The following is a 23,637-nucleotide window of genomic DNA, read 5'->3' on the forward strand; positions in this document are numbered from 1 at the left end:
GGAGGTTACAAGGTGATCAGGTTGTCCCATGGGGGGCTCACAGTCTTAATCCCCATTTTACAGATGAGGGAACTGAGGAATAGAGAAGTTAAGTGACTTGCCCAAAGTCACACAGCTGACAATTGGCAGAGCTGGGATATGAACCCATGACCTCTGACTCCAAAGCCCGGGCTCTTTTCCACTCAGCCACGCTGCTTCTAGACTGTGAGCCCGCTGTTGGGTAGGGACCGTCTCTATATGTTGCCAACTTGTTCTTCCCAAGCGCTTAGTACAGTGCTCTGCACACAGTAAGCACTCAATAAATACGAATGAATGAATAAATACGATTGAATGAATGAATGAATGGGGATTAAGACTGTGAGCCCCATGTGGGACAGGGACCGTGGCCAACCTGGTTGGTTTGTATCTACCCCAGCACTTAGTACGGTGACTGGCACACAGTAAACACTTAACAAATATCTTAAACAAAAAAGAAGGAGGAATAGGGGCAGGCTCCAACTAGGAGTTTGGACTCCCTGATGTGGAAAGCAACAGGGGCAGGAGTAGAGGTCGAGGCAAAGGGCACCTGGTTTAGAATGGGTATATCAGTATTACAACATGAATTTACCTAAATATTACCATTCTCTAGATAGATCCTATCTAGAGCCTAATATTGAAACCAATATTAAAGATTCTCTTTGGTATTTTGGGTGAAAGAGTGAAAGCCAAGTGGAAACTACTGTTATGAACTGGACGTGGTCTATAACCATGTCATTGTTCAGGAGAGCCGGGATTATTAACTCCTCTCTCTCCTTTTTCATCTTTAGAGTTGGTATTTTCAACATATTTTTTAGAAAGGTTTTTCCTGAGGTTTTTTACAGCCCCCTTCCCCCCACCGCCCCCACTCATAGGACCTCAGCTGAACTGCTCCTCTGAAAGCATCCACAACTGCTTTTGCCTGAGCGGTTGACAAAAGAAGCTCCAATGTGAGCCTCAAAGCCTGGAGATTTAAACAAGGTACTTTCTTTTCACCTATTCCTGAACTGCTGCTTCTTGCTGGGGCCCCTAGAGATCCCATTATCTGTTTCCATTGTCTTCTAAAATGGCTATAGGCCCTATAAATGTTCTGAAATACCCCCCGGGGGTTGAATCTTCCTTTCTCTTCCACCAACCCTCTTGACAACCTCTGTTTTAGGGACACTGATTACATAAATTTGTGCCAAATTTTTAATTTTTTAATGGTATTTGTTAAGGGCTTACAATATGCCAGGCACTGTACTAAGCACTAGAGCAGATACCAGCTTATCAGTTTGGAAAACAGTCCATGTCCCACATGGGGCTCACAGTACTAATCCCCATTTTACAGATGAGGGAACTGAGGCACAGAGAAGTTAGTGTCTGCCCGTGTCACACAGCACACAGGTGGTGGAGCCGGGTTGAGGATCCAGGCACTTTTGACTCCCGGGCCCTTGGTGACCATTCTAGAAGGTGCTCATTGCCAAATTAGAGAAGCTTTAGGTCTAAGAATCAGCCAGAGGGTTCAGTTGTCTTGTTTATGGATCTTCTGCACTGGGGTTCTGTGGGCAGGCTAGTTTAAATCGGGTGGGGCCGAATTATTTCAACCAAGGAGACCCACCTAGTTATTCCTGCATCACTTGCCACAATTAGGGTTTGATTTAACAGTATGCTTTTTGCATCATTTTTATGAGCAACGAATAACGTCTTTCCGGTGTGCAAAATGAGTAATCACTTGGATTTACATCACTGCTATGTTTTGGCCTTCAGTTCAGAATTCTGTTTATTACCGCCAGTCAGCTGAACAAAGGTCTCTCCTGGCTTTTCATTTTGAGGTTTCTTTCAAAATTTTTTCCTTCCTCCTTGCAGTCCTATCCCCGGAGTGTAAAGGATATGTCTGCTGAAAGTAAAAAGTTATGTTGCCTCTCCCCTTTAACTGACCGGGTGGGGGTTCTGAGGACTTGTGGGGCAGAGCTGAGCTGTACCAGGAGCAGAGAAAATGAGCCCCAGTGGAAAAGCCTGCCAGACAAATACCTCCTGGTATCGCCGCCGGGGCCAACCCTAGATACCAGAGCTCCCTGATAGATGCAGAAGGTGGAGGAGGATTCTCTAGGGCCGAAAAAGAATTTGCAGTTTGAGTTGAAGGAGGGTCATCTGAGGGTTCGTGTGAAGAAGTGTAAGTGGAGTTCAGTTTCCTGGGATTCTTTGGATAGGCCAGAAGGCATCGTATGATATTTGCTGTCATTGGAGTTTTGGTTTGTGTTCTATTTCCTTGTAGAGTTACCTGAGTTCACGAATAGTGCCTGGCAGGAGACGGTGTGAAGTTAAATTAAGTTTCATGAAAGCTTCACTTCTTACAGTGCTCCGCAAAAGATACTGAAACCTGACAGAGTTGCCTTATGTGGTTTTGGTTACTTAGAGCAGTGCTTCTCGACAATTTCGTAATTATTATAGTGGTATATGCTAAGCAATTACAGTGTGCAAGAACTGTACTAAGCACTGGGATTGATATAAAATAAGTAACTGGACATGGTCCCTGCCCCACATGGGACTCATTCTAAGAGGGAAGGAGAACGGGTATTTTATCCCCATTTTGCTGATGAGGTAACTGAGTCACAGAGAAGTTAAGTAACTTGCCCAGTGTCACCACGCAGGCAAGTGGCCGAGCTGGGATTAGAATTTCTGGCTCCTGTATTTGTCTGCTGTGTGACCTTGGGCAAGTCACTTCTCTGTGTTTCAGTTATCCGTATCTGTAAAATTGGGATTGAATCCTCTTCCCCTTAGATGTACTCCTATCTAGTGGCATAATGATAATAATAATTATAATATTTAAGAGTTTATTATGTGCCAAATTATGTCTCCACCCTGATTATCATATGTCTACCCCAGCCCTTAATACAGAATTTAGCACATGATAAGTGCTTAACAAATATTATTATTATAATGCCACTAGGTAGGAGTACATTGATTCTGGGTGCCATTCTTATGGATTGTCTTAGAGTTTGGTAAAAACTTGCAAATATTGTAATGGTAAAGTTCCAGGGCACATCTACAGACTATCCCAGAGCACACTGGTTGGGAAACACTGATCTACAGAAAAGTGCTGGCAGCAAACCTCTCCTGAAGGCCTGGCCGGGTCACGAACCTCTGCCTTCCCATCACCTCTCTGGATCAGATGCAAACTTTTGACTTAAGCTTTCAGATTCTTGCACTGGACAGTCCCCACCTAACTTGTATGCTCTAATCTACTGCCCAGTTTGTACTGTGCCCCAGACCTTGCCTTCCTGTAGTCTCCTGCCCACAATCCTCCCACTTTGACATCCAGTCTTTCATCCATCTCTCCTTTCCTTTAATTCTCAACTCAGAGTCACTTCCACCAGGAGCTTTTCCTTCATTAAGTCAACTATCCTCCAGCCCTCCAGCAGAATGCCTGTCTTCCAGGTGCCTTCTGAGATCACCTCTCTTCCAGGAAGGCTTCCCTGATTATTCTCTCATCTCTCCAAACCCATTTCCCCCTTTACTGCCACTTCAGCATGTCACAGTGCACCTGAGTATTCACACCACCGGTAACCCTTATGTGTCTTGGAACTCTGTTGCTTACCCCTAATTGTACCTTATTTTAGTGTGTCTCCCCTACTAGAGAGTAAACGCCTACTCTGTCTCAAACTCCATTGTATTTTCTTAAACGCTTAGTACAGTGCTCAGCAACTGTATCAGCATCAGACAACCTGATCACCTTGTAACCTCCCCAGCGCTTAGACCAGTGCTTTGCACATAGTAAGCGCTTAATAAATGCCATCATTATTATTATTATTATTATTATTACAGAGCTCTGCACACAGTAAGTGCTCAAGAAATATGATTGATTAAATGAATACTGGGTTAGAAACAAAATTATCAAATCAGACACAGTCCCTGCCCATATGGGGTTCACAGTCTTGATAGGAGGGTGTAGAATTTAATCCCCATTTAGTAGATGAGGGAACTGAGGTCCAGAGAAGTTAAGTGACTTGTCTCAAGTTACACAGCAGAAAAGTGGCAAGCCGGAATTAGAATCCAGGTCTTATAGCTCCCAGGCCTGAGTTTTTTCTACTAGGTCACACTGCTTCAACTTATAAATCAATAGAACAGTTTAGGTTTGGTATGGAGCATGCACTAAAGATTATTTGTTGTATTCTAGTATTCCCGGAGGTGAGACTGAGTTTTGTCTATGAGCCAGAAATGGCTTAATAGTAGGTGGTGATCATCTGGAGAAGACAAGGAAACATATCTACCAACTCCATTGTATTCTCCCAAGCACTCAGTTCAGTGCTTTGCACACAGGACGTGTTCAGTAACTACATTGATTGACACACACACAAAGGTTCAGAAATAAGATCCCGAAATTCAAGGGATCCTAGTAGCAACTAAAAGCAACTCACTTGGCTCACCTTAATCTTTGAGGTTCATTCATTCATTCATTCAAACGTATTTATTGAGTGCTTACTGTGTGCAGAGCACTGAACTAGGCATTTGGGAGACTACAACTAAGCATTTGGGAGATAACAACCGACACATTCCCTGCCCACCACGAGCTTACAGTCTACAGGGGGAGGCAGGAATTAATATAAATACATAAATTACAGATATGTACATAAGTGCTGTGGGGCTGGGAGGGTGGATGAATAAAGGGAGCAAGTTGGGGTGACTCAGAAGGGACCTTTGAACACATATTAAAAAACAGGGCTTTTTCAAATATTTTCTCCCTTGCTTGTAATCCAAAAATATGTTCCGTAGAATATTCACATGAACATTTTTTTTAAATTTAACTAAGGTTTAAATTTGGTGGAATCTCTTTGGATCTGTTTTCTAGGTTTTTATTAGAGGGCAGTGAGAGGTTACTGAAGTTAGGTAGGCAGGGATAGGTTCATGGATCTGCAGGATGATAAAGACTGGAGCAAGTTTAATGGCTGATCTCTGTCATTGAGCTGGGCTGTCGGGTCCAGCTGAGAGAATTGATTTCTCATCACCTAAGAATGAAAATTTTCGATATGATTGGAAACTGTGGGAAAAGGTGGAACAGCAGTCTGGCTGTCTGGCTTTTTTTCCTGGTCAGGAAACGGGATCTAGGCAGGGATCATGGCCATAACTCCATTGTATTCTGCCAGCCCGCAAAGTAAACTCTCAATAAATGCTCGTGATGGATTGATTAATGGGAAATAGGGAGTCTGTGACTTTGCTGGGCACCTGCCTTCTGCCATCTTCTCTGCCCTTGCTGTCTTCCTGCCCTGGTCTGACCTTTTCAAAGTCCAGAAATTTGCTTTACCTCCCACTGCCTATGCTTTTTATTCACTGCCAGCCTGCCTCTGCATCGTCTGTGGTTCACAATACTCTGAGTAAACTGGGGCAGGCTTGGGGTCAAATTGTAGGTCAGGGTTTGCCCTAGAATCAGAAATGTGGAAGAGACCTTGAGAGATCTTCTGGTCCAGGCCCCTGACTCCAAGTAACTGAATAACTAAACTTAGTAAGATGAATGGATGCATGTCTAGAATTTTTAAAAAAGTCTCCTGGGATGGTGATCCCACAGCATCCCTTGGTGATTCTCGATAGTAGACACTCTTCCTTACATCCAATTAAAATTTCTCCTGTTTAGTTTGATGTCATTTCTTTTTTTTTTTGGTTCTCCAGTGAAAATGGAAATGAATTGGTAAGCATCCTCACCATAGAAATTATTCAGTACTTGGAAAGACCTTATTTTCCCTATTCGTCCTTTCTTCTAGGTTGAACCTGTTGCTGTTGAACCTCTCCTCGTAGGTTCGATTTTTCCAACTCTTTATTCATTCATTCATTCATTCAATCGTATTCATTGAGCACTTATTGTGTGCAGAGCACTGTACTAAGAGCTTGGGAAGTACAAGTTGGCAACATATAGAGACGGTCCCTACCCAACAGTGGGCTCACAGTCTAGAAGTTTAGTCATTTTGTCCACTCTTCTCTGGAACCCTCTGCAGTTCTTTTTCAAAGTGTCATGATCAAAACTGGACCCAGTGTAGCCCAGACAGAATAGAGTAGAAGGATTACCTCCCGACTCATTGATAGGTCTGTGTCATATTGTAGTTATATGCTCATGTTATACTTATATGGCTGACTCGTACTTTGCCTCTCATCTTTTACTATTCTGTTGAGCCCAGCCAACCTTCCCCATTCTATCTTTTTGGCCCTAGGTTGACTATTTTGCACTAATCCCAATTCAATTTCATCCTTTTTTTCTGGACTAGATTTCCAATTTGTCTAAGCCATTTTGAATTCTGTTTGCAATAGCCCCCCTGCCCAGTTTAGTATCTTGTGCAGTCTTGATGAGTATGCTCTCTCGTCTTTCAACAAAGTCATCAATAAAGGCTATTGAATAGATTGACACTCAGGTTAACTTGAGAGTGTTTTGGTCTATGGTTTCACAATCCCCCTGGGTATGCCCTCAAACAGGCTTGGCCTCTCCAGAGGCCTTAATCAGAGAATAAATACGATTTATTGAGTCAGTCAGTCAGTTGTATTTATTGAGACATTATGTGCTGAGCACTGTTTTCAGCACTTGGGAGAGTACAGTATAGCAACAGACAGACACACTGAGTGCCTTAGTGCAGAGCACTAGAAGTGTTCATTACAGTTATAATAATAATGGCATTTTATTAAGCACTAACTACGTGTGAAGCACTGTTCTAAGCGCTGGGGAGGATACAAGGTGATCAGGTTGTCCCATGGGGGGCTCGCAGTCTTCATCCCCATTTTACAGATGAGGGAACTGAGGCCCAGAGAAGTTAAGTGACTTGCCCAAAGTCACACAGCTGACAGTTGGTGGAGCTGGGATTTGAACCCATGACTTCTGACTCCAAAGCCCGCGCTCTTTCCACTGAGCCATGCTGCTTCTCAATTACAGTTAGTGGTCATCGCCTCTGCCCTCCAGAAGCTAGCTGTGTAGTTTTTTTTTAGTGGTATTTAGTGGCTAAGTGTATTTTTAACGGTAATTAAGTGCTCACTATGTGCCAGGCACTGTACTGAGGGCTGTGGTAGATACAGTCTGATCAGGTTGGACACAGGGCCCCTGTCCCACATAGGGCTCACAGTCTTCATCCCTATTTTACAGATGAGGTAACTGAGGCACAGAGAAGTGACTTTAATAATAATTATGGTATTTGTTAAGCGCTTACTATGTGCCAGGCACTGTTCTAAGCGCTAGGGTAGATACAGGCACTTTGGCCTCACTGTCACAATCCCCACTTTACAGATGAGGTAACTGAGGTATGGAGAAGTGAAATGACTTGCCCAAGGTCACACAGGAGACAAGTCGCAGAGCTGGGATTTGCCTAAGGTCACAGAGCAGACAAGTGGAGGAGCTGGAATTAGAATCCACATCCTCTCAACTCCCAGGCCCATGCTGTATCCACTAAGCCACACTGCTTCTTGGGTGTAACAAGCTATCTTGGGCATTCCTCGACTTGTCCTATTCCTTGATTCTCACAGGCTGGTCCAGAATTAGATCGCTGTTAGAGTGAGAGGGCAGAGCCGTTCCTCTAGCATCAGTCATTTCAGTGTTTGACCTTCAATCAATCAATTGTATTTATTGAGCGCTTACTGTGTGCAGAGCACTGTACTAAGCGCTTGGGAAGTACAAGTTGGCAACATATGGTAGACACTGTGCTTCTCATCCCCATCATTGCTTGGGAAGTACAAGTTGGCAACATATACAGTCCCTACCCAACAGTGGGCTCAGTGTCTAGTGTAGTCTAGTCTAGTCTAGTCACAGTCTAGAAGGTAGACACTGTGCTTCTCACCCTCATCATTGCTCGGGAAATAGATTCTTGACTGGAGAAACGGGATTGTGAATCGAGATTTTTGCTCTTAAAGTTGATATTAATTGAGTCTCCATCGAGAATAATGGATAAGCCTTGTCTGGAGACTTCAGGCCTGAGTACCTGTGAAGAAATTGATTAGGTCTCTCTCTCTCTTTCGCTCTTTCTCACCCTCTCTTGCTCTCTCTCCCATCCCTGCTGCCAGTCGTGTCCCCATTGAGGCAGGAAGTTTTGTTCTTTATTGCCTGGTTAACAAACTTGATACTTATTTCTCAGTTTCTACCAGTAAAGTGTAAGGCTTTGGTATCCAGAAGAGCTTATTCATTCAATGTATTTATTGAGTGCTTACTGGGTGCAGAGCACTGTACTAAGCTTATTTACTATGCAACAAAGATTTTAAGTTTTGAAGTCTCTCCTACAATTAGTTTTCATGTAAAATCCTATCAGTTGCTAAGGTAATTTGACCTGGCCTGTGTTTCAAGCAACCTGGCAAATATTATGTTGCTATGTGAACTACAGATAATGAACCAGATCTGTTGTTCATATAGACTTAGAGGTCATAAAATAAGACCTTTCTAGGCCTATTAAACTTCTAAAATAGCTGATAATGTTGTTTCTGTTCATTATTTTATTTTAGTGATGCAGTAGCTTCCAGTGTCAGGTAGATATTTAAAACCCAATGTAGTCTTGAAATGATACCATTGTAGGTTAATTATTTTACTGACTAGGCAGTTGGACTCAAAATCCTTAGCCCTGAGGAATCAGAGGAAAGAAAAAGTTACCACAATTTAAAGATTGTACCTACTGAGAAGGGGCTGTGTTTTATTTCATCTTTTAATTGGCTGGATACTACTGCAAAAATTTTTAATATCCAGTTATAACTTTGCTTCTGCCTGAGCAGGTGGTGGTGGCATATTGTAACTTCAAAATCCATTTTCAGACTTGGACAATTTTCCACTCTCTGTACTGAATTGTAGAAGGCTGGTTCATAAGATAGTCATTTATTGTTAGCCTAGAATAAATTACTATATAATAGTATCTGACAGAGTCCTAGATTCTGGTGAGAACAAATAAAAAGACTCCATCTATAGTTCCACTCATTTGGAAACGTTGTCCTGGTATTGACAGAAACTAAAAAAAAAACCCCCAGAAGAACAGACACTCCCCTCACACCTCCCCTAAACAGAAAAAATCTGGGTGTTCATGATGGAGGCATGCAACTGAGGAAAAGTGTGTGCCTGACACAGAAAGATTCATGATAATGGGGGCAAAATTATTTTGAGAATTCAGAAAAAATTATGACATGCCCACTCCTCATAGACCATCCAAAGTAAAGCCCTAGATTCCTGGTTGTTTTCATTATAATTTCATATATTCTCAGCCTGAAAGGAGTAAGTAATATTAGTCTTCTTATCTGGACAAATAAAATGTCTGTAAACTCTATCTTCAGATCTTAGTACACATCTGGAGGCAGGGTACATTGTGCCAGATCCTGGTGTAATGTAGTTAAGGTGAAAGGGTAGCTGTAAAGTGTTTTTTTTTCAATCCATTGTCTAGAACTTGTTCTTAACTTAACTATAGGAGGGATAAAACCCAGGTTTAACATTTAAAGATCCCGTGTTAAGGGAGCGTTTGCAAACCATGCAGTTTTGAGACAGGGTTTGCAGGCCCCCTGGTAATTTAAAGAGGTGGAAGGAAATGGAGGGTAAAACTATAGTTTTTACCTGTTTAAAAGCAGCTAAGTTTATCTCATTTTGAGACACAAATTAGCATTTTACTTTTCTTGCCAGAATTCATTCAGTGACATGGGAAAGAGGGAGGTTTGTTTGATATTTCAATGTGGAAAAAGCATACTATCAAAGAATTTGGGAGCAGGAAAGCCTCAAGGAGCACAATTATTTTGAATTATGAATGCAATTTTTAGCATGAGGAGATATAATTTACTCTGTGCTCACTACACCATTAGATAGGGCTATCCAGGGTTCCTAAAGTGTACATTTGCCCCTATGCTTCCCTTCCCCATTTGTGTGAAATCTAGTGCGGTCATGGGTTATCCACACTCCAGTTGAAGAGGCTCTAAGCCTCCCATCGTGAACACCCAGATTTCTTCTGTTTAGGGGAGGTGTGAGGGGAATGTCTGTTCTTTTGGGGGGTTTTCTGGTTTATGTCAATGCTGGGACAAAGTTTCCAAATGCGTGGAACTGTAGACAGGGGCTTTTTATTTGTTCTGACCAGAATCTAGGACTCTGTCAGATATTATTATATAATAATTCATTTTAGGCTAACAATGAATGAATGTTGAGGAGGTCGCCAATGACCTCCTTCTTGCCGGTTACAATGGCTTCTACTCCATCCTCTCCTCAACTTCTCAGCTGCCTTTCACACTGTGAACACCCCCTTCTCCTGGGAACATTAGCTAACTTAGGCTTCACTGACACTGTCCTCTCCTGGTTCTTCTCCCGTCTCTCTGGCCACCCTGGGTCCCCTTCTATTCTTCATCCCTCCCCATTACTGCATCAGCCTCCTCGCTGATGTTCCTGCTTGCTCTTTTTTCCCACTCTACTCCATACTTCATTCTGCTCTGCAGATCATTTTTCTAAAAAAAGTTCAGTTTCCCTACTTCTCAAGAACCTCCAGGGGTTTCCCATCTGCCTCTGCATCAAACAGCTACTCCATACCATTGACTTAGAGAAGCAATGTGGCTTAGTGGAAAGAGCACAATCCAGGGAGTGAGAGGACCTGGGTTCTAATCCTGGGTTCACCATTTGTCAGCTGCGTGACCTTTCATTCATTCAATCATATTTATTGAGTGTCTGCTGTGTGCAAAACACTGTTTTTAGCTCTTGGGAAAGTACAATGTAACAATAAACAAATTCTCTGACCTTGGGCAAGCCACTTAACTTCTCTGTGGCTCAGTTCCCTCATCTGCAAAATGGAGTTTCAATACCTGTTCTCACTCCTACTTAGACTGTGAGCCCCATGTGAAATCTGATTACTTAAAAAAATACCACTATTACCAATATTATTTTACCTTGCTGATTTCCTACTATAACCCAGTCTACTCATTTCACTCTAATGCCAAAGTGTTCACTGCATCTCCATCTCATCTATCTCATCATAGACCCCTTGCCCACATCCTGCCTCTGGCCTGGAATTAATTCCCTTCCCCTTCTGACCACCACCCTTCTTCACTTCAAAGCCTTCAACACTATGGACCATCCCCTTCTCCTCAACATGCTATCGAATTTTGTCTTCACAGACTTCTGTCCTCTTCTGGTTCTCCTCTTATCTCTCCCGCCATTCATTCTCAGTCTCCTTTGTGGGCTTCTCCTTCCCCTCCCATCCCCTTACTGTAGGGGTTCCTCAGGGGTCAGTTCTTGGTCTCCTTCTGGGCAGAGAACCTGTCTGCCAACTCAATCATTCATTCATTCATTCAATCGTATTTATTGAGCGCTTACTGTGTGCAGAGCACTGTACGAAGCACTTGGGAAGTCCAAGTTGGCAACATATAGAGACGGTCCCTACCCAACAGCGGGCTCACAGTCTAGAAGGGGGAGAAAGACAACAAAACAAAACATATTAACAAAATAAAATAGAATATGTACAAATAAAATAAATAGAGTAATAAATACGTACAAACGTATATACATATATACAGGTGCTGTGGGGAGGGGAAGGAGGTAAGGCGGGGGGGGACGGGAGGGCGAAGAGGGGGAGAGGAAGGAAGGGGCTCAGTCTGGGAAGGCCTCCATATATTGTACTCTCCCAAGTGCTTAGTACTGTGCTCTGCACACAACACACTCAATAAATACCACTGATTGATGGATTAAACAGCATTGGTGATGAGATTTGTGTGGAGGCAGGACTGAAGCTCAAAATATTGCTATCAACCATTGGGGAGCAAATCACAATTCCTTCCAAGTTAGCAAGACTGGGAAAGAAGCTTGAACAAGAAATGCACCTCTAACTCAAGTTCACAACTCTGATTTAGTTGTAGACTTTTGGACGTTGAATTTGCTTTTTAAAGAGAATATTGGTTTTTGTTACTAGGATGTGTAATCTTTTTATCCCTGTTTTAGGCTTTTAAATGTCCCATTTTAAAATTTTACATTCAATCTAATCAGGGTCTCTCTTCCTCTTTTAACATTGACTTCTAACAAGTAATTTCTCATTATTTCCAGGGATGTAACCCCCTCGCTCAAACCGGCCGGAGCAAACTGCAGAATCAAAGGGCTGTCTTAAACCAACAGATCATGAAAGCGGTGCGGATGAGAACTGGTGCCGAAAATCTTTTAAAGTAGGTTCCTGCTGATTTACATCTAAAGCGACTGAAACTGGCCTCCGTGCCGTTGGCCGTCAGAGGGCTAAAACTGACCCAGTCCGGCAGCAAGCTTGCCCCTCTGACTTTCAGATCACCACTGGGTTGCCTTTTACGGGCCTCTTTATGTCCTAGTTGCATTTGCCTCCCAGTGTTTACAGATGTTCAACATCTGCGGGAGTGAAAGAAATGAGGTTGCAGTTGAAGAGAGGTTTGGTTTAAGTCCAGGGTTCTAAACAATTCAAGCAGGACAGACCCAAATCATAAGGGATGTTGTTGCCATATGTTGCCAACTTGTACTTCCCAAGCACTTAGTACAGTGCTCTGCACACAGTAACCGCTCAATAAATACGATTGAATGAATGAATGAATAAGGGTTCTTAGGAAAATAAGAGGATTTTGAAAAAAATAACTTGAGCACCTGGCATGGGAGAAAGGTTGGTTTGACAGGTTAACGTCTGCCTGGGTTATGGTGTGGTTCTGAAGAACTTTAGATCTGCCCCCATTGAAAATGAAATGGCAAGAGCAAAGTTTCCATTATATTTAGGCTTAAAAAAGTTGGTACAGTAGGATTTTAAAAATACCTCTTCTCAGCGCTGCCCCACTCCCACTGTTTCCAAATTCATATCTTTTTTTTTGCATTTATAGCCTGTGTAATGACTTTTTGGTCAAGATTTTGCTTGCATATCATAGCCCTGTCATAAAAGATGACCCACTTCCAGGCTAGGCTCTGTAAATCGAACTTTATTCACAACACATGCCAATCAAACCAGATTGTTTCTTCTAAGCATTTAGAAACTCCAAAATTTTTAGAATAACCAATGTGTACTAACATTCAAGGAAATTAACCGACTATCCCTTTTGGGTGTTAAGATAGATGGTGATCATCTTAGAATGTTAATGTTAATTCCACCTTGTTAGATTGAAAGGTTGCCATATCTCTGTTTTGTCTTTTGGAACAGGACAGAGGAATCCCAAAATTGGCCACCTACTTTTCCAGTGAATTAATTTGCAAGAGGTGGCAATCTCTCTTTGGTCATTGTTGATTTAAAATATGTCTCAAAACAAGACTGTGCTTTGAAAAGCTACACTCTTCAACAAAACCTGTACCATTCCCCTAGTGACCACATGGGTTAATGGGTTAATGTCCCTAAATTTGGATTTGGCCACAAGTGCCAATAATAGTAATAATAATGATGACGATGGCATTTTTTTTGGTGATACTTAAGTGCTTACCATGTGACAAGCACTGCTGTAAGTGCTGAGGTAGATATAAGTTAATCACAGTATGGCTTAGTGGATAGAGCACAGGCCTGGGGGTGAGAAGGACCTGGGTTCAACTACTGGCTCTGCCACATACCTGCTGTGTGACCTTGGGCAAGTGACCTCAGTTACCTCATCTGTAAAATGGGGATAGAAGTGTGAGCCCCATGTGGGACAGTGAGTGTGTCCAACCTGATTAACTTGTATCTACCCCAGTACTTAGAACAGTGCTTGGCACAGAGTAAGTGGTTAGCAGGTATTATTTTTATTATTATTATTACTTCAGCTGTGTGACCTTGTGCAAGTTACTTCTATGTGCTTGAGTTTCCTCATTTGTAAAATGGAGATTGAGTCCTACTCCCTCCTACATAACTGTGAGCCCTATGTGGAACAGGGACTATGTCAATCAGTCAATTATACTTATTGAGCACTTACTGTGTGCAGAGCACTGTACTAAGTGCTTGGGAAAGTACAATATAATAGAGTTGGTAGAAACATTCCCTGTCCACAGTGAGCTTGATTATCTGGTATCTACTCCAGGGCTTAGTTCAGAGCTTGATACAAAGTAAGCACTTAACAAGTACAATTAAAAAAAAAATCAGATCATACACCATCCCTGTTACCTATGGGACTCCCAGTCTAAACAGGAAGAACAGGTCCTGAATCCCCAGAGTACAGTTGAGGAAACTGAGGCACAGAGAAATTAAGTGACTGCCCAGGGTCACACAACAGGTAAGTGGTGGGGCCGGGACTAGAAACCAGGTTCTGTGACTCTGGGGCCTGTGCTTTTTTCACTAGGCCATGCTGCTACCCAGTTATTAAGCACTAACTATGTACCAAATAGTGTACCAAGTGCTGGGGTAGATACAAGATAGATTGGGAACAGTCCAAGTCCCATATAGTCTATGAAGGAATAAGAAAAGGTATTTTACCTCCATTTTTACAGACAGTTGAGACACAGAGAAGTTAAGTGACTTGTCCAAGGATACACAATAGGCAAGGTCCAGAGCTGGGACTAGAATCTGGTCTCCTGATTCCAGGCCCAGGCTCTTTCCAACTAAATCCCACTTCTTCCCACATCAGCTTCACGGAGGGGATGGAGCAGTGGAGCATAAGTTGGGGAGAATGCTGGGTTTTAGGGTATTTAGGGGGAAGGAGGGTGGGAATGAGGAACAGTGAGAGAGTTGGAGTTAGAAGAATGAAGTAAATAGGGTGGGTTGTCGTAACAGAGGAACCAGAATAAGTAAAGGGGAGGGAACTAATTATTATTATTATTATCAAATGTCTTTGAGTCGTTAGGTGCCTTGAAGCTTTTTCTTGATGAGTTGGATGGGCAACCATTAGAGGCACTTGAGGAGTGGGGAGATGTGTGCGGGATGACTTTTTTTTTTTTTGAAAAATTACCCTGGCAGTAGAGTGAACTTTGGAAAAGACCCAAGTTGGTGACTTTTGGTCCTGTTAGCTCTTTGAAACCTGCCCCCTTTACACACTCAAAATGAAAAACTGGCACCTATGACCTTGACTGTTCTCTTCCCCCTCCTCTTTCCTTCCCATCTTCCCCCCTGCACCCCCCAACACACCTCCTCCACACCACTGGAAATGTGTCAATATTTGGCTGTGGAGAGAAAAGGACTATTGCCTTTTCCTTAGATTGTAAACTCTGTGAGGGCAGGGTCTGCAATTTGCATAATGTTGCCATTAACTTGTGGGCACTTTGAAAGGCCTCACAAATGCCTAGTGCTGTGTACTTGTAATGGCTCAATAAATATTTACTGAGTGACTGATTGTTGATTCACACTTGAGCAGGGGCAACTGCAAACCTGGGTTTACATTCAGCAAATAGGATACTTTCCATGGCATTTACTCTTCCCATTTTCTTGGGAGGAGGGGGTGTATGTGGGGGGTTAAATGTCCGCACAAAATTTTAAAAACTATTATTTAAAAATATAGTGCCTCTGTAAGATAAGTAGCCAGGTAATTTAGCTGTTTTACCCCCACACAAAGTTAAGCATTAAACTTGGTTCACCACCAGTCCCTTTGGGCCTAAATAAATGATTAGTGTTGAAATGGGATTTTCTTGTTACCAGCGAAAAGGGATTTGGAGGCTGAATGTACATGTACACTTTCTCTCTCTGTCTCTCCCTCTCTCTTTCACTCTCTCTCTCTGTCTGTCCCTTTGGAGGGCTCTTTCCCATCTCTTCAGTGTCTTTAAGCCCTTGCTGGATTGCAGGTGATGAGAAAATGTCCTGCTCCCCAAACCTTGATTTCCCCTGAGGGCATAAAGGGAACACAGTGTTACTTCCTGTTCCCTAGAGAAATTGCTCCTGTTTTCATGCCTCAGGTCCTATTTAAAATTTTCCCTTGTGGGTGTGTGCTTTTTTTTTCTCCTTTTTTTTTTCTCCCAGTAGGGAACTCATGACTTGTTCAGTCTCAATGAAATTGAAGCAGTTTCTAGGATAGGGGATGAACCCAATGTCTCTGAACGGATTTAACACTCACTCTCTCAAGTTAGGAAGTACCAACCCAATCATCAGGAACTTTGGGTGAGCTGAATGCTACAGGAAACTGTGGAGATTGCTTTAAAAGAGGACCATATATTAAGGGGGATTTAAGTAGCAGCCCTGACAGCTTCATATTAGCCATTCATTCATTCAATCATATTTATTGAGCACTTACGGTGTACAGAGCACTGTACTAAGCGCTTGGGAAGTACAAGTTGGCAACATATAGAGATGGTCCCTACCCAACAACTGGCTAACAGTCTAGGAGGGGGAGACAGACAGCAAAACAAAACAGGTGGACAGGTGTCAAGTCATCAGAATAGATAGAAATAAAGCTACATGCACATCATTAACAAAATAAATAGTAAATATGTACAAGTAAAGTAAATAGAATAATAAATCTGTACAAACATATATACAGGTGCTGCGCTACTCATCAGATGAGTCTGTTGTATTGTACTCTCCCAAGCGCTTATTACAGTGCTTTGCACACAGTAAGTGCTCAATAAATATGAATGAATGAGTGAATGGACCATTTTTGTACTGCTTTAGTTGGAAACGAGAGTTTTCAGTTGGTTGATCTAGAATGTTGCTAAGGAACCTAGAGGGGGAAAAATCTGCATTTCACTTGGGCATGCAGGAATGTATGGTATTTCTGAACACCAAGACACAGAATTAAAAATTCCGATTTGGCGGTGGGAACACAGGATAAGATGGTAAGGGTCCAGGGCTTTGCTAACTTTGTATGGCCCATGTTTCAGATTTTGCCTATCCAGTATTTTCGATTTGCTGCCTATAAACCCTTGCACTATTGTGGCAGTTTTTCAGTAACAGATGGGGAACCCTCACCCAGTGTCTTGGCTGCTAAGTTGTGCATTCTCTAGCAGGAATGAATTGAAAGAATTTGAGGCCCATTTTATAATTTTAAAGCAGTTAGAATGGTCGTTTTGAAACGAGTAAGGAAATCTTGTGTCCTCTTACCCGAATGGTTTTCCAGACATTTTGTCTTTTTTTCTTAGTGAATTCTACTCTGTCAATTCCACCGGTAACTAGCTCCTCTGCCATCCAAGCAAAACTAAAGCCCTATTGTAAAGTTGGCCATCAAAATGTTTGCCTTTGGGGAGGGAGTTTTGTTAATTATTTTCAACAATGACTTAAAGTTCAAAGTGCCACTTTCCTTACCATGCAGTCAGAGGAAAGCTAAAAGGTACTTATTAATCTAGCTCAAGAAGAGCCAGCATTTTCTTAATTGTAGAGTAGCTGAAGAGTTGCTAAAGCAAATATGGCATTTCAGAGGGCCATGATTAATTCAATTCCACTGCAATTAGACTTCTCTGCAAAATGTACCCGGTGAATTAATTAAGATACCTCCCAGCAGCTGCCTCAAGGATAAACAGCAGTTTCCCTAATAAACCAGGTGCTGCATGGCTGAACGCAAGAGCATGGGCTTGGGAATCAGAGGCCTTGTCTGCCACTTGTCTTGCTGTGTGACCTTGAGCAAGTCACTTAGCTTCTCTGTGCCTCATTTACTTCACCTGTAAAATGGGGATTAAGACTGTGAGCCCCACGTGGGACAAGGACTTTGCCCAACCTGATTACTTTGTATGTACCCCAGTGCTTGGCACACAGTAAGTGCTTAACAAATCTATAATTTATTATTATTTATTCTGACTCTGCATTTCCCTAGGCGTGCCCGAGGCCTGCCAGCAGGTGCTACTTCACAATGGCCATTTCTGGATTGGATAAACCTAATATCAAGTTTGGAAAAACTGATGCTGAATCCACATATTTCTTAATGGCCCTAAAAAACCTGCATCATTATTGATTTCATTCAGTCGTATTTATTGAGCACATACTGTATGCTGAGCACTGTACTGAAGCGCTCGGGAGAGTGCAGTATAACAACAAATGGCCAGTTAGTGCTAGAGGGATTTACTACCCGTACATCCTCTTACAGTTTAATGCAGAAGGTTGAAGGTGTATAGGTACTTTTTCCCCCATGTAAGATCACATTCTCGTGTACCCTTTCAAATTTCCCCAGAAATTTGCCCAGCAGCCAGCTGATGCCTAGGAGTGGCTGATAGCTTTGTGCTCTCTTTCCCTACTGCTGAACTGCCCATACTCTGGAGACTGCTTTTACAGCCCTCAGGGTGACTTTGGGATGAGATTGGTGGGTAAGGGGAAGACAGGGGATGGAAAATCCCGAAATGCTCCTTTCCAAATAAGCAGAAATGCTGATCCCAGGGTTCCTTGGGTAGAATTTAGCTGGGAAGAGTGATAGTTTTAACTGTAGGCTGTAAGCTCATCATGGGCAGGGGACGTGTCCACTCATTCTGTTGCATTCTACTCTCCCAAGCACTTTTAGCCCAGTGTTCTGCACATAATAAGTGCTCAATAAATGCCATAGATTCTATCAACATTAGCCTTTTATGCACAGGAAATTCATGCCAGAGGAGGTGTTGAGCAGGGCAAGGGGAGAATGTAGTGGTGCTGGGCCTTTCCCAGTTAATAATAATAATCTTATATTATTTTTATTATTATTATTATTATTATGGTATTTGCAGCACTTAGAACAGTGCTAAGAGCTTAGAACATTGGCACATGGTAAGCGCTTAACAAATACCATAATTATTATTATTATTATGTCCCAGGCATTGTACTAAGTGCTGGGGTGGAAACAAGTAAATGAGGTTGGACATAGTCCCTGTCCCATGTGGGGCTCGCAGTCACAACCCCCATTTTATAGATGAGGTACCTGAGGCACTGAGCAGTGAAATGGCATGCTCAAGGTCACACAGCAGACAAGTGGGGGAGCCAAGATTAAAACCTGTGACCTTTTGGTTTTCAAGCCCATGCTCTATCCGCTACGTCATACTGTTTCTCAGTTCTGGAGCAGCTCTGTTTTCACAGCCAGTTCCACATTATTCATAGGCTACTTTCAGAATATGTGAACACGACCTACGGACTGCTGCCAGGGCAGGGCGACTTCCTGCCAGGCTGGAGCGGTCTGAGGGAGCGGTGGTGGCGTGGCAGTGCAGGACTTCCTCCCATCATCATCATCATCATCATCAATCGTATTTATTGAGCGCTTACTATGTGCAGAGCACTGTACTAAGCGCTTGGGAAGTACAAATTGGCAACATATAGAGACAGTCCCTACCCAACAATGGGCTCACAGTCTAAAAGGGGGAGACAGAGAACAAAACCAAACATACTAACAAAATAAAATAAATAGAATAGATATGTACAAGTAAAATAAATAAATAAATAGAGTAATAAATATGTACAAACATATATACATATATACAGGTGCTGTGGGGAAGGGAAGGAGGTAAGATGGGGGGGGTGGAGAGGGGGACGAGGGGGAGAGGAAGGAAGGGGCTCAGTCTTGGAAGGCCTCCTGGAGGAGGTGAGCTCTCAGCAGGGCCTTGAAGGGAGGAAGAGAGCTAGCTTGGCGGATGGGCAGAGGGAGGGCATCCTGTACTAGAATTTCAGTCACGATGCCACCTTGCCTTGGTGCGTCATGATTCATTGTGGGCAGGAAATGTGTCTACCAAAGTTATATTATACTCTCCCAAGCGCTTAGTACAGTACTCTGCACACAGTACGAGCTCAATAAATACGATTGATTATGAGGCTGGGTTATAAGGAAACTTGCCTCTGTCTTTATTGTGCTTCTAAAACATTCTTTTCTCAAAGGAGAGCACTTTACAAATATTATCTTCTCGTTCCTGACTGCTGGAAGGAGCCAGAAATTGTACACTCTCCATTTTGAAGGCAGAAAAACTAAACAGAATATTGGTATGACTTAACCAAATAATGTTAATACCAAATGACCTGGAAATGAGTTAATATTCCCCGTAGCAACAATCCAAATGGGTACAACACTCTTGGAGATGTTTCTAAATGCTGACAGCCCTTGAGTTAACATTCCCATTGCCAACAGTCCAATTTGGACAACACTCTTGGAGATGTTTCTAAATGCTGACGGCTTTAGACATTTGGATGAACAAGGATGGTAGTTTTACTCATGCTTCAGTCCATCAATCAATCATATTTACTGAGCGCTTACTATGTGCAGAGGATCATACTAAGCACTTAGGAGAGTACAGAGTGCTTAGAGAGGGTGAGACAGGAGTGGGGCAAATATCAAATGTTCAAAGGTCACAGATCTGAGTGAATAGATGATGCAGAAGGGAGAGCAAGCCAGGGAAGAGAAGGCTTCATGGAGAAGATGTGACCTTAATAATGCTTGGAAGGTGGAGAAAGTGGTGGTATGGCATATATGGAGGGGGACGGAGTTCCAGGTTAGGGGGAGGATGTGGGAAAGGGGTCAGCTGCGAGATAGATAAGATCAGGGTACAGTGAGTAAGGTGTTGCTAAAGGAGCAGAGTGTGCGGACTGGGCTGTAGTAGGAGATTAGTGAGGGGAGGTAGGATGGGGCAAGCTGATTGAGTGTTTTAAAGTCAGTGATAAGGAGTCTCTGATGCAGAGGTGGATGGGCAGCCATTGGAGGTTCTTGAGGAGCCGGGAGGCATGGACTTAACATTTTTTTGGATAAATGATCCGTGCAGCAGAGTGAAGTATAGATTGGAGTCGGGAGAGACAGGAGGTCGGGAGGTCAGCAAGGAGGCAGATGCAATAGTCAAGGTGGGATAGTATAAGTGCTTGGATCAGAATGATAGCAGTTTGTATGGAGAGGAAAGAGCGGATTTTAACAATGTTGTGAAGGTAGAACTGACTGAATTTGGTGAAAGGTTGAATATGTGGGTGGAATGAGAGAGATGAGTCAGGGATGACGCCAAGGTTAAAGGCTTTGTGAGATAGGGAGGATAGTGGTGTTGTCTCCAGTGATGGGAAAGACGGGAAGGATGGGGTTTGGGTGGAAGATAAGGAGTTCAGTTTTGGACATGTCTGCGGGACATTCAAGTAGATATGTTAGAGAAGCAGCATGGCTTAATGGAAAGAGAATGGGCTTGGGAGTCAGAGGACATGGGTTCTAATCCCAGCTATGCCACTTGTCTGCTGTGTGACCTTGGGCAAGCCACTTGTCTTCTCTGGGCCTCAGTTACCTCATCTGTAAAATGGGGATTTAAGACTGTGAGCCCCACGAGGCTGATTACCTTGTATCTACACCAGTGCTTAGAACGGAGGTCGGCACATAGTAAGCGCTTAACAAATACCATCATTATTATTATATGTCTTAAAGGCAGGAGGAAATGCAAGATTGCAGGGAAGGAGAGAGGTCAGGGCTGGAGAGGTAGTGAAGATGTAGTAACTAATGCTAAAGATTAATTAAGTGACTTAAGTGATTCAGAAGCTACATATCTTAACCCTTGTAGGCCATATGCCAGGGCTCTTAATTTTTTCTACAGACCTTTTCTCATTTTCCCCCTTTAAAGATTCCAAATCTGGTTAGGACCTCATTGAATTACTCAGGCTAGGGACCTCTCTGAAGACCAATCAGAGTGGGGAAATGAGGGAAATTCTTAAAGGAAATTAGAGTTCGGATCTTTTATCAGAAGGTTATGTAGCAACTAATTCCTCCCAGGAGGAGAAACAGCATGGCCTAGTGGAAAGACCATGGGCCTGAGAGTCAGAGGACTTGGGTTCTAATCTCAGCTCTGCCAATTGATTGCTGTGTGACCTTGGGCTTCTCACTTAACTTCTCTGTTCCTCAGTTTCTTCAACTGTAAAATGAGGATTCAATTTCTGTCCTCCCTCCGACTTCGATTGTGAGCCCCATGTTGGAGAGGGACTGTGTCCAACCTGAATTACTTCCATCAACCCCAGTGCTTAGAATGGTGCTTGACACAATAATAATAATAATAATAATAATAATAATAATGGTATTAAGCACTTACTATGTGCCAAACACTGTTCTAAGCAGTGGGGTAGAAACAAGGTAATCAGGTGGTCCCACGTGGGGCTCACAGTCTTAATCCTCATTTTACAGATGAGGTAACTGAGGCACAGAGAAGGTCAGTGGCTTGCCCAGGGTCACACAGCAGACACATGGCAGAGCTGGGATTAGAATCCATGTCCTCTGACTCCCAAGCCCGTGCTCTTTCCACTAAGCCATGCTGCTTCTCTAGTAAGGGCATAACAAATACAATAATAATGTGGAGTGATCCTCCAAGCTTTTTCAGCTGCAATACTTGCTGAAAATTCAAACTGAGGTTTTATTTTATTGCAAACCTTAAAACCGCAAAAGAGGTTTAGCACTTTTGGAGACAGAAAATGGGGTTAGGTGGACAAGGTGAGAAAAAGAGTGGCCTAGTGGAAAAAGCATGGACCTGGGAGTTGGAGGAGTCAAATCCCGGTTCTGCCAATTGCTTGCTGTGTGACCTTGGGGAAGTCCCTTAACTTCTTTATGCCTCAGTTTCCTCATCTGTATATTGGGGGTTAAATCCCTATTCTCCCTCCTACCTAGATTGTGAGTCTCATGTGGGACAGGGACTCTGTCTGACCTGATTAACTTGCCTCTACCCCAAGGTTTAGAACAGTGCTTGATGTATTTCATTCATTCAATCGTATTTATTGAGCACTTACTGTGTGCAGAGCACTAAGCACTTGGGAAGTACAGGTTGGCAACATATAGAGACAGTCCCTACCCAACAACGGGCTAACTCTAGAAGGGGGAGACAGACAACAAAACAAAACATGTGGACAGGTGTCATCAGAATAAATAGAAGTAAAGCTAGATGCACATCATTAACAAAATAAATAGAATAGTAAATATGTACAAGTAAAATAGAGTAATAAATCTGTACAAACATATATACAGTTGCTGTGGGGAGGGGAAGGAGGTAGGGCGGGGGGGATGGGGAGGAGGAGAGGAAAAAGGGGGCTCAGTCTGGGAAGGCCTCCTGGAGGAGGTGAGCTCTCAGTAGGGCTTTGAAGGGAGGAAGAGAGCTAGCTTGGCGGATGTGTGGAGGGAGGGCATTCCAGGCCAGGGGAAGGACGTGGGCCGGGGGTCGACGGCGGGACAGGCGAGAACGAGGTACAATGAGGAGGTTAGTAGCAGAGGGTATAGTAAATATAGTATACTTACTATAGTATAGTACAGTATAGTAAGTATAGTATAGTAAGTATAGTAAGCGTATAGTAAGCACTTCATAAATGCCATGATAGAGGTGGGACAAGAAAGGTTTTGTGTCGTGCCCCAAACAGGAAAAGAGCTTGTGAGTGAAATGAAACTACTATGAGCTTCCCATGGGAAGGGAAGGTGTTTACCAACACTGTTATGCTGTTCTCTCCCAACCCCCTACATTGCTGGCACACAGGGAGGGCTTAATTGATTGCATGCTGCATGAACAGCTTTGGAACTATTGTTTTAAAATATTTACCATGCAGTGCTAGTTAAATTTCCTGAAAACCCTTTGCAGGATATTTCTTTGCCCGATTTACTTCAGAGTTGAAAGTATCTTTCAAATTTTAAAGAATTTTGGCAAAGTGCCAAAGACTAGTGGGGTTGAAAGTTGAAGAGAAAAAAAAACCTTTTTTTGCCTCACTTGAAAGGAAAAGAGTTAAGATAGGTAGTTAATACTGGATGAAAGGCATCTACATCTAAAGGCCAAAACATTCAACGCATAGTGTTTTTTAAAGAAGACTTTTATTGTAATTTGCAGCAATTTCAGAAACGATGAATCGCCTGTCCAAAGAATGTAAGCTAGTCTGCTGAACTACCTTCTCTCGGATCAGTCCTCCATAGATAAAATATTTTAGAAAATAA

General features: G+C 42.8%; 1 protein-coding gene across 1 annotated transcript in view; it reads left to right on the forward strand.

Annotated features, from left to right (window-relative positions):
* RHPN2 (rhophilin Rho GTPase binding protein 2) overlaps window positions 1-23,637 on the forward strand; it is a 67,845-nt gene that overhangs the window by 13,323 nt on the left and 30,885 nt on the right. Inside the window, exon 2 of the mRNA XM_038753836.1 lies at window positions 12,002-12,117. Coding sequence (XP_038609764.1) covers window positions 12,002-12,117 — 116 coding nt within the window. The remainder of the gene's footprint in view (window positions 1-12,001; window positions 12,118-23,637) is intronic.

This window comes from Tachyglossus aculeatus, chromosome 11 (assembly GCF_015852505.1).
Source record: "Tachyglossus aculeatus isolate mTacAcu1 chromosome 11, mTacAcu1.pri, whole genome shotgun sequence".
In the NCBI taxonomy this organism is placed as follows: Eukaryota; Metazoa; Chordata; class Mammalia; order Monotremata; family Tachyglossidae; genus Tachyglossus; species Tachyglossus aculeatus.